The 17,833-nt window shown below is 47.0% G+C and overlaps 1 protein-coding gene across 1 annotated transcript; it reads left to right on the top strand.

The window, feature by feature from the left end:
* Positions 1 to 262: 262 nt before the first annotated feature.
* On the top strand, positions 263 to 9,766 carry LOC117898196 (homeobox protein Hmx). Its single transcript, XM_034807416.1, is given in 3 exon segments — positions 263 to 1,499; positions 6,197 to 6,306; positions 7,808 to 9,766. Coding segments are annotated over 3 exon segments (2,232 nt in total). The 5' UTR covers positions 263 to 699; the 3' UTR covers positions 9,130 to 9,766.
* The last annotated feature ends 8,067 nt before the right edge of the window (positions 9,767 to 17,833 follow it).

Raw genomic sequence — 17,833 nt, 5'->3', positions numbered from 1 at the left:
ATCCACCCTGCTGCCAGAAAGAGAGGCACTGAGAGAGTGAGAAAGAGAGTGGGACACACCCTATCTCTGAGGCCAACACAGGTATAACCACGCTCTCTGCACGCACTTTAGCTTTGCTCTCTCTCTCTCCGTCTGTATGTGTGTGTGTTGGTGTGCTGTAAACTGGCGAAAAACCATTTAGCGCAAAGACCAAAAGAATTTCCAGAGCTGGCAGCCAACCAACCACCTCAGTGGGTTTCAGTTTCAGTCGAGCGACGCGACGCAGCAGCAGGCAGAGGCTCTCCGGACACAAACACGGACACGGACACGAGACCGGGGGTTAAAAATCTAGAGACTGAAACAATAAAAATACTAAACGATCGCTTTCCCACACACACACACCACCAATACACATAGCGACTGAGGCAGGCAGAGGACATGGAGGACGACTGAGACCTGAGACCCTGCAGAGGACTTTTGCGTCTGTTAACAGAAACATTTGAATTTAAATGCGAAACGTTCATCAAACGGTGCAGACGTGTCCTCCTCTCTCTCGGTTGCGTTCGCCTGCGGAAAATCTCCGTTCCGTTTTCCATCAACAACAGATTTTCGTGGCACTTGGCCCACAGCATTCAGTGAACTTATAGACTGCTGCAAGAGATTGATTGTGCTCGAATAAAATAAGAACAAAGTTAGCAAATAAAACAAAAAACAAGTGTCATGTCTTCCTCCGAGGCTGAAGTCGATATCAGTGTGGTGTCCAGTCCCGAGCCGAGTCCCTTGGGTGCCGCCGGAATGAGCAACGGCCGGGATAGTCCGCTGGCCCGTTCGCCGGCCCGCTCCGCCGACGGTAGCACGCCACCGGCCACACCAACGCACCGCTCCACGCCCAACACAGCCGCCGGCACGCCCACATCCTCGTCAGCGGCCCCAACGGGCCACTATCATCACAGTCCCAATGGAGGCGCCGTGCCGCCGGCGGTGCTGCACCACCATCTGCAGCATCATCTGAGCACGCTGGGCGGCCACCCGGTGGCACTGCATCATGCGCTGCACAGTTTCGGACATCTGCACTCCGGACACGTGGCCACACATCCCGCATTGCTCCAGCACGCCCTGACCCCCACCGCACACCAGCACATGCAGCAGCATGGGGAGCGTCTCAGTCCGCCGCCCAAGTCTCCGGAGCGCAATGGCTGCGAGGAGCTGCAGGGCCACAACCTGAACAACAACAACAGCAAGACACTGAACCACAACAACACTTGCGCCTCAGCGGCGGCGGCAGCTGTGGCGGCAGCAGCAGCGGCCTCCATTGGAGCCAACAGCAACGACAGCAATGGGAGCAGTAACGGGAACAAGGCCACCACGGGATCGAACGGCTTCACCAGCTTCTCCATCTCCAGCATCCTGAGCCGCAGCGAGCCGGCCAAGAAAAACGGCGCCTCCACTCTGATAACGCCGATCCCGCAACTGCCACACCCGGGTCCTGGTGGACCACAGGATGCAGCCATGCTCTCCAGGTAGGTTCGAGAAAAGATTTGTTGAAACGGCTACTTAGGCTCAGAACTGAATGCCAGACGCAGACCCAGATTAGGATCCTCTGAAACAACCTGAAACCAAAAAGTCAAACGCTCCCTCAATGAGGCTACAATTTCACTTGTTTCTTCGATTTTGGTTGGGCCAATTTTGTATAATCGTCTGCACAGTGCAGGGGCAGTTGCCAGACAAAAGGTGACACAAATCTCTTCGCAGGAAAGACACAAAATAAGTAGGCTGGACGATGCGATGGGATGCCCTCGATAAATCGGAAAATATGTTGAGTAAAAGTTATACGAGATTTTAAGTGAAGGATGCAAATGGCTGCTAGAGTCCGTCTATTGTTGGCCAGAGATTCGAATCTCGATTCAAGTTCAGTTGCAATCGCCATTAGCTGACCCCGAATTTATGCAGCAAGGCGCTTAACCGGTCAGACATCGATTTACGTTGCCAGCATATCGTGTTACGTAACATTTGCACATAACTGAAATTCAATGCACAACTTTTGTGAATGAAATTTTACTGACTGCCTGACTGATTGACAGACTGACAATGCTCCGGTATCATATGCAAAATATGTTTCCTCCCGATGAATGAACCCTCAGCAAATGAAAGTGACCTACAAACCCAGGCCCAGCTGTTTGGGGCTACATACATAAACTGCAGTTTATTGATAAAAAAAAAGGAATAAATGCATATGTATACCTTGGCATTTTAACCCCACTTAGTCGGCTTTCAAAATGTTGCATACCAAATGAGAGATCGAATTTCGTGGCAGCTCGATTAAGGCATGTGTTGAATTCAAAAAAAAAGAACACAAATTTATTTTATGAACGCAAAAACTGAGGGGACTTTGAGCGCAGGAGGACTCCCTCTCGTTTAGGTCCTCCTGCGTTTTTTAATAATGATCATTTTCATTTCATTTACGCGTGCTCGCGCCGCTGATCTCCACGATAAGGCAAAGTCGAGGGTAGCCGTTGTCCCTGTCCCTGTAGCCCGTGCTCTTTCTCCGCTTACCCCAATTAAGGATCCGATCTCGCCCTCGTCCAAGTGTTGACTCCTGCTGCGCTTGGCGCTTACACAGCTGACGTGTGGCTGCCTATGTGACTGACTGACTGGCTGGCTGCTTATCTGGCTTGATCATCGAACTTTTGAGCACGGAATGATTAATGCAGTTCACAGAAATATTGCTGAATGATCGTTTAATGTTTTATGCGGAGACTTTCACCTCGTGCCTGTACATATTTTGACAGTTGCGCTTACGTTTTTAATTAGTCCGGGAATGCTTAGTATTTTTTTTGGTAGCTCTCTCTCTCTACTGCTGCAATTGCGTTTACTTAATTACGCTTTAGCTTCTGCCAAAAGCGAAGCGAGTGCAGGGGCGGGGAAAAGCATTCAAGAAGAGGTGTAACCTGATATGCTTGTGAGTAGACTGGAAACAAAAGGACCAACGGACCAAACACAACCAAACGGAAAGGGTGCCCCTCACCCTCTGGCATTGTTCTTTTCTCCAAGGATGACGCAAAAAGCAGACGATGACATTATAATTACACACACACACTCACACACACAGAGAGACAGACATACCACTCAACAAAGTAATTACAATCCAATTGCAATGGCAATCGTAATGGGAATGGGAATGGGAAAGGAAACGGGAATCAGGACCTAACCAATCCTATCTATATGCTCATATCTGACGCTGAGGGGATTATCTTACTGTGGCATTTAGTGGTGACTGCCGTTTGATTCCCTTACGCATTGCAGCCTTATCTAGATGATATTTCTATGGCTGTGCATTAATCAAAAAAAAAAAAACATATTTCCCAGCTCTCTCATCAGATCTAGATCTGTCTGTGGTTTGACTTTCCCTCTGTTCCACGTCGCTCGGGTCGCGTGTCATTTGCTTTGGCTTCCCATGGCGTTGGCAGACAATAACCGCAGCAAAAAACTGAAACTAATTTCGAGCTCTTCACAAATGTCACCATTTTTCATATACATTTATTTTGGTGTTGTATTGGCAAGTAGCTCAGACTATGGGCCTAAAGCCTAAGCCGCTCTCCAGGCATACGAATATTGGGCGATATTTGCACACTAATCCTGTTTAATGACAAAAGCATTGCCCCTGCCCCTGCCCCTGCCCCATGCTCCTGGTTCATTCAAGTGTTCAATATTTTGCCTACTTTTGCGGCCAGGTCGAGTACCGCTCTCAGCACACAGCCCGCACCGCTGACACCCGTTCGAAATGTCAACGATGTGAATACTCCACTCATATACTCCCATTATAGAAGCATTCATTCGGCTGGGCTGGGAATCCCGCACGGGAGGGACCAATTAGAGTGCGCAAATCTGCTATGCATGAATGATTCCTAAGCGGTTTTCCAGTACCCGTCGGGCATAGAGATCACTCTCCTGTGCAGTTCCATTTAAATTTATTTATTTAAATTAATTTCTGTAATTCGCTTTCGGGGATTGTGTGCCCCGTCCAGCCCTGATGCGGGCTAACTCTCGCGTAGATTTGGTTGTGATTTGAATTAGTTAATTTCAGTTATTGCCACAATTTACTTGGAATCCACACTTGAGCCTTAACTCAAGCCATTCAGCAAAATCACTTTGAACTTTGCTCAGATCTCTGCTGACAATGGGAAACCTCACACTCAGCACAGTCCGCACATCAAAGATTCTTGGCAAAATGTTGACAAAACCCCCAAAACCGAGATGGGGAAGGACCCTGGACCCATGTTGAACGCCATGTTGAACAACTCAATTGCATAGCACACTTTTATCCCTTCGGACAAAAGGTTGCCCAAAGACGAAGAATTATGACAGCTGAGGGCTGGGAGCCCAAAGCGAGAACCGCAAACAATTCATTAAGAGCTAAATAACAGCGAATGCATCACAGCAGGCAGCTCCAGTCCGCCTCCGCCCCACAGTTCTGACAGCTCTCAGGCATTAGGGGTGTCTGAAGTGGGGGGCTGTGGCCGCCCCCGCAACTTCAATTTAAAACATGGCCGTCCACTTCCGCCGCAGAGTGACACCCGAACGGAGGTCGCCAGGCTGTCCGCGGTGGCCGCGGGCTTATTTATTCCGTATTTATTTCATTACTCCGGGAGGAGTCGTGGAGCTCTCTCCATTTGATTTCTTTAATTAGTTAAGCAAATAGCTACAAGCTTCTGTTTCTGATTTTTCATGTTGTTTTTCGCTTTTGCTGTGCTGTGGGGAAAAAGCCTAAAAATTAGCCCAGTAATTGAGGTAATTTCTTTTGTCTCTTGTCGCTGCCTCAGGCGCAGGCCCATGCCCAGACCCATTGCCATCCCCAGCCTGGGCAGATGAGTAACTTGAGCAGCATTTTGTTTCCTCTTGCTGCTTGTTTGGGGTCTGGCTTCTGGCTTCCGCCAAACTAGCCGAAAGGCAAAGCGGCTTTCTCTCAATTGACGCTGTAAACATGAAGCCCATTAGAAGTGATTTGAGCTGCCAACTTGGGGGAAGCCCTTGAAGCGTCTTCTCTCGCATTGGGGCAGCAGTTGGGAGGCGGTTCATAATTTTCCCTGGGCTGAAAGTAAACTTAATTGAAAATCATTACTGTAGGAGAGAGAGAGAGAAGAGAAAAACAGTGCTGAGGGGAAAGAGTGCGAGAGAGTGGTAGCTCTGGCTATTGATTTCCACACCTGATGCACCCTTGGCCGCAACGAAAGAGGTCAACTAAATGTTAATGTCACACACACACAAACACATCGGGCTTGCCTCCCCTTGGTTGCATTGTCTGGCTGAGTGGGGTTGGGTTGCCGCCTCAAAAAGAAATCACAGTCTGTGCACGGGTCACTTGCCCAAACGGTCAAAGTTTGCATTGCCGAGGGCTGGGCAGTGGGTAATGGGTGGGAGCTTAGCCCGAGTAAATGCGAGACTGAAAACAAAAACCCAAGCCCAAGACCAGAGAAAAGGGTAGCATAGTGTGGCAGCTGCTGCTGTTGGCATTTTAGACTGGTGAGAATTGCATTTGCAGGCTAAACACCAAAGTTCATTGAGTGCGTGGGAAGCTAAAGACACAAACCCAATTCATTGGGCTACAACCGAGCGATATATCAATCACAGAAGCATTCACTCAAGACACTGGCTTCTGCCTGAAATGGTTTGACATGTAAACTTTGATTTACTCCCCTGTCAGGGTAGGCGCAGAAACCCGCCCCCGAAATAGAACTTTCCCATAAACGAATCTGGAACACATTATAGCGAAAAGTGTTTCGTTCGTCTTGAGGCGAACTTCTGGGTCGATGCCAACATAAATAAATAAAACGTATTTATAAAGATGCTTTTAAGCCAGAAAGTTAACAAGGTTACACACGCACACGCACACACACACATAGACGGGGGGGGAGGGATTGGGAGAGCCAAATTTGCAGCAGCTGCTGCCAGTTATGGGGTTGGTCGTCGCCATTTAAGGGTCGTTCTCTGCCCCGTCTACCCCCTCCTATCCACTTCAGACGAGCCGACAGACTTTGATTCTTCAACTTTCTTAGCCCGAACAACTTTTGGGCCGTCGGCAAATGCTCCGGTAAATGCTCGCCTAATGGCCTAAGAGCGCAGCGTAGCCCGCATTTCTGCTCTGATTTTCCGCAATCATTAGAATGCATAATTGATGGCATTATTAACCAACCAACCAACATCTTTTCTTTCATTACAGACTTGGCTTCATCTCGCAATGGGGAGCTCTGGCCGGGCGCTATGCAGCTCTTTGTCCGCCCGGCTGGCCCTGGGCCCCACAGCGCCTGCCGTTTCACAGTCCCACTCATGGTAAGTTGATTAAAAAAAGTACTGGCTAATGGAGTTAGGAACCACTTGGAACCCACTGAAGCGAACTGAACACTGAGGCAATTGCCACATGCCACAGCGGCTTAGCCGCTGCCCCCAACCCGTCCACCCCTGCCAGTCGTTGGCAATTTTTGCTTTTCGTCAGGAATGTGCCGTGTCAGACATTCTTCAAAGTATTTCGTTGCATTCGATTCAACTTAATTTGTGTATAGCCAACGCCAGGCGACCGACCGACCGACTGGTCTAATGCTTTCAGGAATGTTGCGCCCAGCAGTGGGCTATGTAAAATGTCTTAAGCCAAAGAAAAAGGTACACTGAGAAAAATATTTGAACTCCAGCAAACAGAAGATACTCTTACAATTGAGTAGACAAAAGGTAGACATAGTTTTGGGTAACAGAATTTCACATTTTGAGTAAATTTCAAACATTTGTGAAGATTTCTGCCTGTTTTTCTCTCAGTGGTGCAGCTGCGGGGGAAGCCCGTTTAGGAATGTTGAGTACCATGCCAGTGGCACCCTCTGCCTACCCACGGATACGACTGCATTAATCGCCATTTTCAATTAATTGCAATTTGTAATCGAGTATCGAGTTACGGACAAAGCGTCTGACATGTTTTGTTGCTGTCTGTGTGTCTGTGTGTGGCTACTCCTTGTCTTGCAAAGTGCAAACTGCAACTTGCAACTGCAACTACAAAAGGCAACTGCAACAAAAGTAGCAGCAGCAGTTTAAGTCCATTTAATTGGCCCTTTTGGCATTAAGAGTCACTGCAATTACATTTGTTCATGTAAATTGGCCTTAAGTTCATCACCTTCATTGCCACTGTCACTCCTCTCTACCTCTCTCCTCGCTCCGACTTCGTCTGTGTCTTCGGCTAAGCTCAAGCTGAAGTAAAGTTTTGCTTTAGTGTCTGCTGTGTGCCCCGTTTGGAATCCATTCAAGGCAAATTACAGCAATTTAAACTTTTCAAATGAGATCAAAACTAAAAGCTTCGATAAAAAAAATCGGCCAAGCCGACTGACAGCCATTTTAAATGGTAATTTAGCGAGCAGACACACATACACACACATTGAAAAGTAAGGACCGGATATGTGTGGCGTGGCGCTCTCCGCGTCTGCGCTTTGCGTGCAGGCAGGCAGCAGGCAGGCAGCAGCAGCAGCAATAACAAATGACACGAACAAAAATAGAAAGAAGCAACAAAAATGGAAAGACAAGTGTGAGGTTAAGTGTTGCAGCTTAAATCTGTGCAGCCACACAGATACACACACACACACACACCCACACACACAGAGACAACATCTTGGAACAACCCTTAGCCGAGGCCAGTCGTCACCCTTCGTGTGCACACCAGCCACCACCCCTCACAGAGACCACCACACCCGAGACCAGAGACTGACAAATCAACTAATACAATTTCTGCTCTCCCCAATGTGCGCTCTCAACTAACCCCCCGTTCTCTCTCTCTGCTTTTTTTTCTCCTTTGCAGACAGCTCCTCCACCAACACCACTGAGAATGCCCCATCGCCCACCTCCATGAGCCCCAACCAGAGCAGCAACAACAACAACAGCAGCAGCACTGCCAACACGAATGGCTCGAGCCAAGCCAGCAGCAAGTCGCCCCCGCCTGGAGTGGGTGTGCCGCACCACCATCCACTCTACCAGCCCCATCAGCAGCATCCACAGCAGCAGCAGCAACAGCAGCAGCAGCACCAACAGCATCCACAGCAGCACTCACAACAGCATCCACATCAGCCCAGCACGCCCACCAGCAGCAACAGCGGCAGCAGTGGCCTGGCGCACCATTCGCACCATCTGGCGGGGTCCCACTCCGGGTACATGCTGCCCACCAGCTCCAATGAGTCGGACGACGATGGCGAGGAGATCATCGAGGAGGATGACGGCACGGATGGACCCTCGGATAGCTCCTCGCCGCACGGCGATGGCAATGGCTCGAAGCGCAAGAAGAAGACGAGGACCGTGTTCTCGCGGGCGCAGGTCTTTCAGCTGGAGTCCACGTTCGACATGAAGCGGTACCTCAGCTCGTCGGAGCGCGCCGGTCTGGCCGCCTCGCTGCGCCTCACGGAGACCCAGGTGAAGATCTGGTTTCAGAATCGTCGCAACAAATGGAAGCGTCAGCTGGCCGCCGAGCTGGAGGCCGCCAACATGGCCAACATGGCGCATGCGGCACAGCGGCTGGTGCGTGTCCCGGTGCTCTACCATGATGGAACAACAGCTGGCTTCGTTCCGCCACCGCCGCCACACCACCACCCGATGCAGTATTATGCAGCGGCCGCTGCACGCAACACCAGCCCCCCGCGGCCGCCGCTGTCGTCGCTGGTATAGGGCGTGGGGTGCCTGGCGGCGCCCATGTCGCTGATGAAGCCGCCAACGCCCACATCAATGGGGTTAGCAATGCCCCCGATGCCGCCGCGCACGCCCGCTCCGCTCCTGCTGCGACACTGCTCGATGGACGCCGATTCGGATGAGGAGAAGGAGCGCATGGCCTTGGACGAGGACGATGCCGCCATCGATGTGGAGGCCGATGAGGAGCACGATGCCGAAACGATGCACGAAACGACTCCCATGCGGTCATCGACTCCACTGACTCTGCCATTGTCTCTGTCTCTGGCTATGCCTCTGCCTCTGGCGGAGATGTGCACAAAGAGCGGCAATTGCCTGGAACGCAACGAGAGTCTGGCCGCCGGCTCAACTCAGTCAATGTCGATGGATGCCACCTCCACTTCGACAGGCTCCTCCGCTGCTGCTTCAGGTGATGCGGATAAATCGATAAACCAAAAGGCTTACTGAGACGAGCCGAGCCGGGCCGAATAACCGTGGCCGAAGTCCACACCAATTGGTTTCAACGCAATCCAAGCAGAGGCTTACTCCAGTCCCGCTTGACATCCCCACACCCATGACCCTATATAAAAAAGTGTTTGATAGTTTGTTCCTACTAAAATCTCTTGTAAATACTTAGACACTTACTTGCCGGACGGGGCTAATCCCGCACAACTACTCTACTATGCTCCTATGCCCTGTAAATGTAAATGTCTCTTGCTCAATAAGATTTAGGCTTGTAAATTGTTCGTGCGTTTTGCTTTTACGTAGCGTAGCCAAAGCCACATCCACATCCACCATGTACATAAATATACCTTACATAATATAGGTGGGTGTGTGGCATTTCTGAACCCGTTTTGTTTCTGCTTTGAAATCTTTCAATTTGCTGGTCAAGTGCAAGTGCAGCTCGATATGCTGAGGCTTCCCTCTTCGGTTCTCTGGCCAAAGCCAACCATGATTGCTAGTTAAGTGTTATTCGTAAATGCGGGAGAATACGGAGGAGGGGATCTGTCAGGCAGCTACCAAATAATTAGTTAAATTATTACTAATTTTAATCGAATGTTAAGATAATCCAAACTAAACAGAAACCAAACCAAAACTCAAACAAACACACACATGAAATGCTTATAAATATACATATAACAAATTATACATATGAACAAAATATTAATAAATTATATAAACATATAGAACAACACACACAAGACTTTTAATATACATTTTGTAAGCTACTCATTAAATATTCATTCCATCTCATCGTATTTCGACACGGATAACAGCTCACTGATATTCATCAGCTTCACATTAAAGTTAACCCTTTGTTGGAATCTATTCGACCCCTCTCAAGCATCTGTCCACATACACACCGAGTGTGTCTGTATCGGATCTTCCCCGTATCTGTATCTTTGTGTGCATCTACACGTTTGTGTAGCATTTGTTGCAAATGTTTTGCCATAGATTTATCCCGGCCATTTTGGCTTTTTGCTGGTCCATTGCCATTAAAGCGGCGGCAAACGGTTATTTTCGTTTAATTGCCAACGCAAATAAACGTGGGTGTAACAACCATGTGAATACGAGTATATCTAGATGGAAATATGTACCACAAAATATACGTACGAGTATGTGAACTCGTGAATAACAATGCCTGTAACAACTCTTGCAACAATTGCTGCGATGCATGTTGTTGGGGCTTTTTATTCTTGTCGGGAAGTACGAGTACCTCGTAGTCGAAGATATCAGGGGTATACCAGCGGAGGGGAGCCCTAACTAAAATATAAGATTTTTAATTTAATTTTTCTTTGTACTCTTCACAGAATTTTGGTCAAATTTGGGCAACTTTTAAATGGTTTAATCTGATAACAGAGTGTTTTCCAGTCGATATACACATCTTGCTATTTTGGCGTTCGTTGTTGGGGCAGGCGTTTTAAGTTGCCATTTATTGTGCAGTTTGTTGCAATTTAGCTCCCCACTTCCTTGCCCATAGGTCCTTTGGGCCGTTTTCACGATTCGCGCTTGCAGTTTCGCATCGCGTGTTAAATTGCAAAAAATAAATTGCAAATTGTGCGCTGAGAATAGCTGGCAATAAAAATGCATAAAATGCTTTTTCGTTATGCCTAACAAGTGCTGGTGGGGCGGGAAGCTGGAATTACCAAACACCTACCTCCACACAGAGGCTCCCATAATTGTGAGGCTGCAGATTCCACACAAGAGTGTTCTGTGGCTGTACATACATATGTACATAATTATAGGCGATTGTGCGGAGTGTGGCATTTCACACGACTGCGCATAAATGGCGGGCGTTAAAATCGATTTGGTTTTATTGTTTGAATGAATATTTATACCAAGTACTAATCACATCCATTTATGTCTGTTTAATGCGCTTATTTCACAGCCAAGCGATTGTTTATTTGTGGCTAAACCATTGGCCATAGGCTGACTTTAAGGATTGACTGCATGTAATCTAATGTCGACAATTCCAGATCAGATCCATCTAAAGCTCCTCTCGTGTATTAGACAGGCCTAACAATTGAGGAATCCCTTCCACTGCTGGCTCCAAAATTAATTTCCTCACAATGGGACAGTTCTCATTGTCCCTGACCCTCTGTTATATGTATGCTTGAAAAGGGGTTTTATTTCTGTCATTTTTTTTGCCGACAAGCCAACTGAACAAATTAGGCAACCTTTTATTTGGCATTCCCCCTTCCAGCGAGTCCTGCGACTGGCCTGCGCTGAAGCAACATTTTTGTATGGATGCAGTCAAGTGCTTGAGCATTTTATTTAAGCGCATGAATGGATTTGATGGCTTTTCTTGGCTAAAGGAAGCAGGCCGGGACCCGAAAAAAAGACGAGAGAAAATATTTCAATTCATTTCATAAAATGCCTCAAAATTGTAGCAAAATTATAAAAATTGCCTGGCTCCAGACTGGCTTGGGCTGGCTTGGGCCCTCGGCAGGTTTCACCAGACAACGAGCACTTTGGTTGGCTGCTTTTCGGCTGCTTTTCATAAATGTAGCCTCTTCTATCTCTCTCTCGAATATTTTGTTGGTCCTTTTGGGCCACATTTGCTCATATGTAAAGTGAATTGTTTGGGCGGATTGGGGAGTCGTTTCAGACTGTGAGTGTTTGTGTGGGCACTGCTGTTGGATTATGAGAGCGAGCACTTTTTTTCGTCCATAAAGAGTAACATTTTTATACTGGGCATGTTAGTTGTGAGAGCAAGTTGGAATCTGGAATACTTATAAATGTTTTGAAATATTAATTTGAGACATTTATGGTGTCTGGAGAAATATTTTATATTATATTATATATTATTTTTATATATTAAACAAAGATCTTTTGATTTTATTATTGCCTATACAGATTATTTCTGTAGCTAAAAACCTTTTCGAAAGCTCATTGCCGATTCGACTTGAGCTCCCTAATTTTGCTTTGGCTTTTCATTTATCTTTTTTCTTTATTTCTGGTCTTTTTCGGTCTTTTTGTTAATTTCATTTTCCGTTCTCATATGTGAAGTGGCTTTTTGCAAATAACAGAGACCCCTGTGCGCAGTGGCTGTGGATGCGGATTGGGGCATGCCCAATTTGGAGGAGTTGCTGAGGGTGGACTGGGGCTGCCATGGCGCTTTTTGGTATATGCTGTTTTGCCTGCAGTAATTTCTTAATTAGCTTGCGAACACAATGTGCTTATATACCATACATATACCGCTCGTACATACTCGTACCCCCTTTTCACTGGCTATATAAGAGTGTTTGGGTAACACTTTTTGCTCCTCCGGTTATGCAGAGGAGTCTGGCGCTGCAGTTGGCAAAGCCAAGCGGCTGGGTACTTATTTTAATTGCAGCCTTTTTGGGCATGAAGTGGCGCAGCTTAGCTCAAAGTTGGCCCACTCTCATCCACTTTCCTCTATCCTAAATTTCAATGAGAGCTGTCAGTGTACTCGGTACAGTAAAGCTGATTTTTTGGCAGCTCTAAGTACTCACAGAAAATGGGATCGACTGGTGAGTGTGTGTGTTTGCGTGTGTATCCCACCCCCTTTGTCGAGTGTCCTTTTGCCATTATATTTATCTATTTTTGGCTGACAGTTCAATTAAGTACAATGGGCAGACAACAGTAAAATTACGCTTAAAAAAAGGACCCACTCGCAGGAGAATTGCTGTTGTTTTTTTGTCGGTTTCGGACATTATGCCTGTCGCTCTGTGTACTTTATTATCCATTTAGCACATTTATTTTATCTGTCCTCGCATGGTCAGCCCGTGCGTCCTTTTTTTATGGACTTTATTTTTTAGCAGTTGCGGTTTGTGTGTTTTGTGCGAATGTTTGTTTGTATCTTTATGACAAGTCCATTTGAGTGCGTTTGGATGGGATGTTTTTGGCCAGCCACCCCTCCTGCAATTGCCGTCAACTATAATAGGCCCATCAACGTGGCAGTTTTTTCGTTGCTGTTGTTTTTATTGAGATGCGTACCGCTTTTATGTGCGATTTTAGGTGCTTTAATCAACCGACAGTTGTGTAACGACGGATGTTTTATGAGCCCCCGCCGACGGAATAGTGCGAAATAATACTGCAGTTGCAAGAGGAAACTAAGCCGTTTAACTAGTAATTACAGCACACAGGCACTTACCGGACCGGGAATGGCATTAGTTTCCAATTGCAATTCCCATTCGCGTACGCATTCACAATGCCATAATCAAATTCCATCTCATTACGCGCCATATTGTTGTAAATTAATGCAATAACACACAAACAATGTTCCCATAACAGCGCACTCGTATTACAAACACACACAGATACGCACACACACACACTCACACATGCACAGCCAAATTGAAGTTGAAAAGTGCAAAACTGAGGAAAGTCGCAGGCTAATTACGTGCCTTTCGCCGATCAAGTTACAGATCCTACGAGCCTGCACGAGTATCAACGGAGGAGGACTCAACCGGAAGCTCCTGTTTGTGAGGCGTCAATTGTCACACACTTACATGCAAGCGGGCAGAGGGAAGAGGGCAGAGCTGAACCCCTTGGACCGCTTTTAGCTAAATTCGAATCCAATTGAATAACAATAAAATTTTGTACTGCGCTGTTTGGTTATTTGATGCCCGCTCCATTGTGTGTCGTCGCACTCTCGTTGCCCCTCGGCTCAGTGTACCTACAAATTATGTAGGCCGTGACAAATCCCGATCCTTGTGCATTGCACTGCGTAACAGGAAGTCAACAATGGCAGACACAGCAACGAGTTGTGGCAGTGCACTGCTGCCTGGCTGCCACTGCCACAGGCAGGATGTGTACAGGATACAGTGTGGAAATGATTGTAAAACGCTTTTCAAATCACAGCACAGCACAGCACCATTTCCACCTCTGGCTCTGAGCCCTGCAACTCCTGCTGCTGTCATTGTTGACGGCCTGTTATGTTATTTAATGTCATTTAGCCTGCGGCCAAATACACGTGGTGCGATGGCTGCTGCTTTGTGAAGTACACTGAGAAAAAAGAGGTTTAAGCATTAGCAAACTCTTAAAAGTAGAGCTAAAATATCTATTGAGTTAGAGTTGAATATTGTTCAACTTTCTCACCTATCACTGAAGAAGTCAAAAGCTTTCAACAAATTCATTTGGTAAAATAGAAAAAGTGGCCATCGTTTCATCAATTTACTAGTTTGGTAAATCAATGAAAAAATAGTGTTCAAACCAGCTTTTATTTAGTATCTTCATATTCTAGCTATGACCCACAGGCCAACAATAACTCTTCCTGATATTCGACCATTCCATCGATGATACCTTAGAGCCATCAGACCCTCAGAGACCATCCAACCCGCTGCTACTTGAACGAGAACCAGTCAACTCGTTCGCTGTTGCCTTGACAGCCACCGAAAGGGCTTCATTACAATTACAGCCCAAACTCCTACTGAAATATCCTGTCCGACTGCCCTGCCCTGCGCTGTCCTGCCCGGTTGGGTGTCATGTGAACAAAATCATTTTAATTGCAAAAAATTGAACAAAGTTTGCGCTCGTTTGGTCCATTTGTTGTTACTGTTTGTTGACGCTTCCAATCGGGCCGCTCGCCCGCTTCTGGTTAACGGCAAGTGGGTATCATAGCACGCCCGTAATGGCTACCCCACGGAGATCCCCCGACCCACTCCAGATCGAAAGAATAACATATTTATACGAAACTGCCGCAAGCGCACGTTCAGGGGACGCCCAGTTCGGCCAGGACCAGCTCTCCCAGTTGGGCTGGCTATTGAATGGAGTGAATGGCAAATGGAATGAATTGCAAATGAATAAATGGCATCAACAGCTTTCAGCGAGCGGCGGAAATGGTGTGAAAATTACAGGTTATGCGACATGTTGAACAATTTTCATGAATTGACTTTTGTAAGGGTTGAGGGGCGGTGTCGAATCGTAAATGAGTTCGCATGCAGAGTGTAATTACACAACAAACAGGCCTTAAATATACACGTTTATATGTATGAACTATGTAATGTATGTATGTAATAGGTGCTGGCTGAATTCCCTACTCAGCAAATCTGTAGGCAAGCCCGAGGCGCGTCCAAGTGTGAAATTAAAGATTGCCTAAACCAAAGGCTATGGTCCTTCTCTTATCCGATTTCATTTCATTTTTGTTTGTTCTTGTTGACAGTCAAATTATAAAAAGTTCTTAGGGATAAGTCCCTCGGGGGCCCTGCTGATAACTTAATGTAATTTATTACCAGAAATGCAAAACACTTGACACTGTGTCATGAATAATTCCAAACAGTTTCCGTTTGCCGTTTGTTGGGATGCCAACACTCGCTCGGCCCAGCGCTTGACAGAGGACTGTTTATCGGACTGCCCAAATCTTTTGCGGTTTTAAATTACTAATTTTGAAACGCCCAAATTGGCATTTAACCGATTGCAGACATCGGGACATTGGCAACCCGAAAGCTAAATCAGGAACATGAACATGAACCCAAAGAGAGACTGAACCCAAATCGATTCCCCAAGCGCAGTCGGTCCGAATCTGAGCCCAAGACAAGCCAACCCACTTATCATATTAAACTATGGAGAAAAAAACCCAACAACCATTTAGCAAATACTCAGGACAATGCCCGATCTGATCCAATGCCAATGCCAACCCCCCAGAACAACCTGTAAATGGCTCGAGATGGGTTTGGGTTCGTCTGGGTTGCTTGGGTTGGGTGGTGGTGAAGGCAAGCTCTCGAATACAACCCAATTAGATGTACGGAAAAAAGCAGCAAGGCACTGGCAACCGAGTCAGTCAAAACAAAATCAAGATAAAAGCGAAATTCAATCTGTCAAAAATAGATTACAGACCAATTATGTGCTCTTTAAGAGTACCCCACAGGATCCAGTGAGTGCCAGTCCATACATGACAGCAGGGGAGTGTGTGTGAGTGTGTTTTACCCCCCTGTTTTGCAGACCCATTTATCCCATCCATCTATGTATGGCCATCAGGCAGAATTTTGTGGCGTGTAATTGTGTCTGCTCGGCAGGGAATGCGACGACTTGTCGGGGTGGTGGACTGCTGCTGCTTTTGTTTTGGGGTTGCCTGATTGGGCCGAGTTCATTTAATCGACACCAGGAGAGCCGCCGCCAGACGACGAGTAGTGAGTAATTTGCCATTTAATGGCATCACAGAAGTTTGTCATATCACAGCAAACGCAAGATGACAGGCTGTTAAGAGGCCCAAGCCAAAGTCCCAAATCGTTCATAAAAACCAACTCAAATGGTAAGAAACTATGCTGAAGGTTCCCAAAAACTAGGACATGCCTTTCAGCTGGGGTACTGCTCTAAATTCTTATTACAATAATCCATTTCCCCACATCCATTTCCCTAATTCCCATCTTATTGCCCGACCGACCACACCCTGGCGAAGTGCAATGAGAAATCACGACGTAAAGTTAAGCAAACATCGCATACTAATCCGAGGGATATACACACTCTCCTTGGCAGTGCCAAACCAATGTTTTCGTATGATATCAGCATGACTATAAAAGCACACACACAGGGAACCCATCCCAACCCAACCCAACCCATCACATACTTTGTTTCTGCGTTCGAGACCAATCTGCCTCGTCGAGCAGTTCAACTGATTTCAGTACGGGTCTGAGCGTGGCTCTGGGTCTGGGTACCGGTTCAATTCTATTCAATGCCTGGCATTCTTTGTGTGTGTAAAGTACCATTTAAGGGTGATAATCGTTCGCCATTTGAGGGTGCAAAATGGAAAAATCATTGAAAGCGAACATCAGAGAGAGCGCGCGTGAGGATGAGGACGAGGAGAGCTGCGACCAAGATTAAAAGTGCATTTAATAATAGAGCCGTGGGTAGAGAGCGGGCACGCAGGTTGGCCCCGGGGAATACCCGACTTACATGCAACATGCAGTGGCCAAGCAGGGGGCCAGGAGAAAGCTCAGAGTGGATTATAATGAACATCCAGTTGAGCTAAATGTCTCAATAGAAACCTGCAACCCAAGTGGGAATGGCAAAAGCCGCAGCCAAGGACAAGCAGCCACCCCCGTCGTAAAAAACCTAATGATTCAGAATTATTTGATTGCGTGGGCGGTTTGTTGGTTTGTTGGTCTCTTGCTGCTGGTGGTGGATGAGCCGGAAAACCGGCGCACGGACGGACGGGCAGGCGGACGGATGAGCGCCACCCCAGTGGCAGTTAGCGACATATGTTGCCACATCCGCAGGCTGACTTATGTCGCTATAACGTGTAAAATTGTTATAATTCCTGTGGTTGCCAATGTCTCTGCTGTTCCTGCACCCCCCCACCTGGTTGCAGTCGTAATAAATTTCATTTTAAAGTGCACTTCCCTCCGCCCGACTGGTTTATCCTGCTCGGACTGGAACTGGCACTGGGTGGGGTTCCAATTAATTTGCTGGTCACCCAACCCAGGCAGCTGTCTGATAAATCACAGACATTCCATTCCATTCATGACTTTGCTTACCACTCTAAATTGGAAAGTAATTAATTTGTATTTGTCAATGAATGTCTCGGAAATGATTAATTGCCCCGAAACTTTAATGCAGGGTAAACTTGTGGTCCAATTGTTGAAGAGAGTGGAATGTGGCATTAGCTTAGTTTACACGCAGAGAAAAACATCGTACAATCGATCTCCCAAGTTCAATCTGGAGTTCACCCTCAAAATCTGACTGTTGCTTCTATTTCCTGTGCTCTATA

The sequence above is a fragment of the Drosophila subobscura genome, chromosome O (assembly GCF_008121235.1).
Source record: "Drosophila subobscura isolate 14011-0131.10 chromosome O, UCBerk_Dsub_1.0, whole genome shotgun sequence".
In the NCBI taxonomy this organism is placed as follows: Eukaryota; Metazoa; Arthropoda; class Insecta; order Diptera; family Drosophilidae; genus Drosophila; species Drosophila subobscura.
Note: the sequence above shows the minus strand (reverse complement) of the source record. Positions and strands in the feature narration are given on the sequence as shown.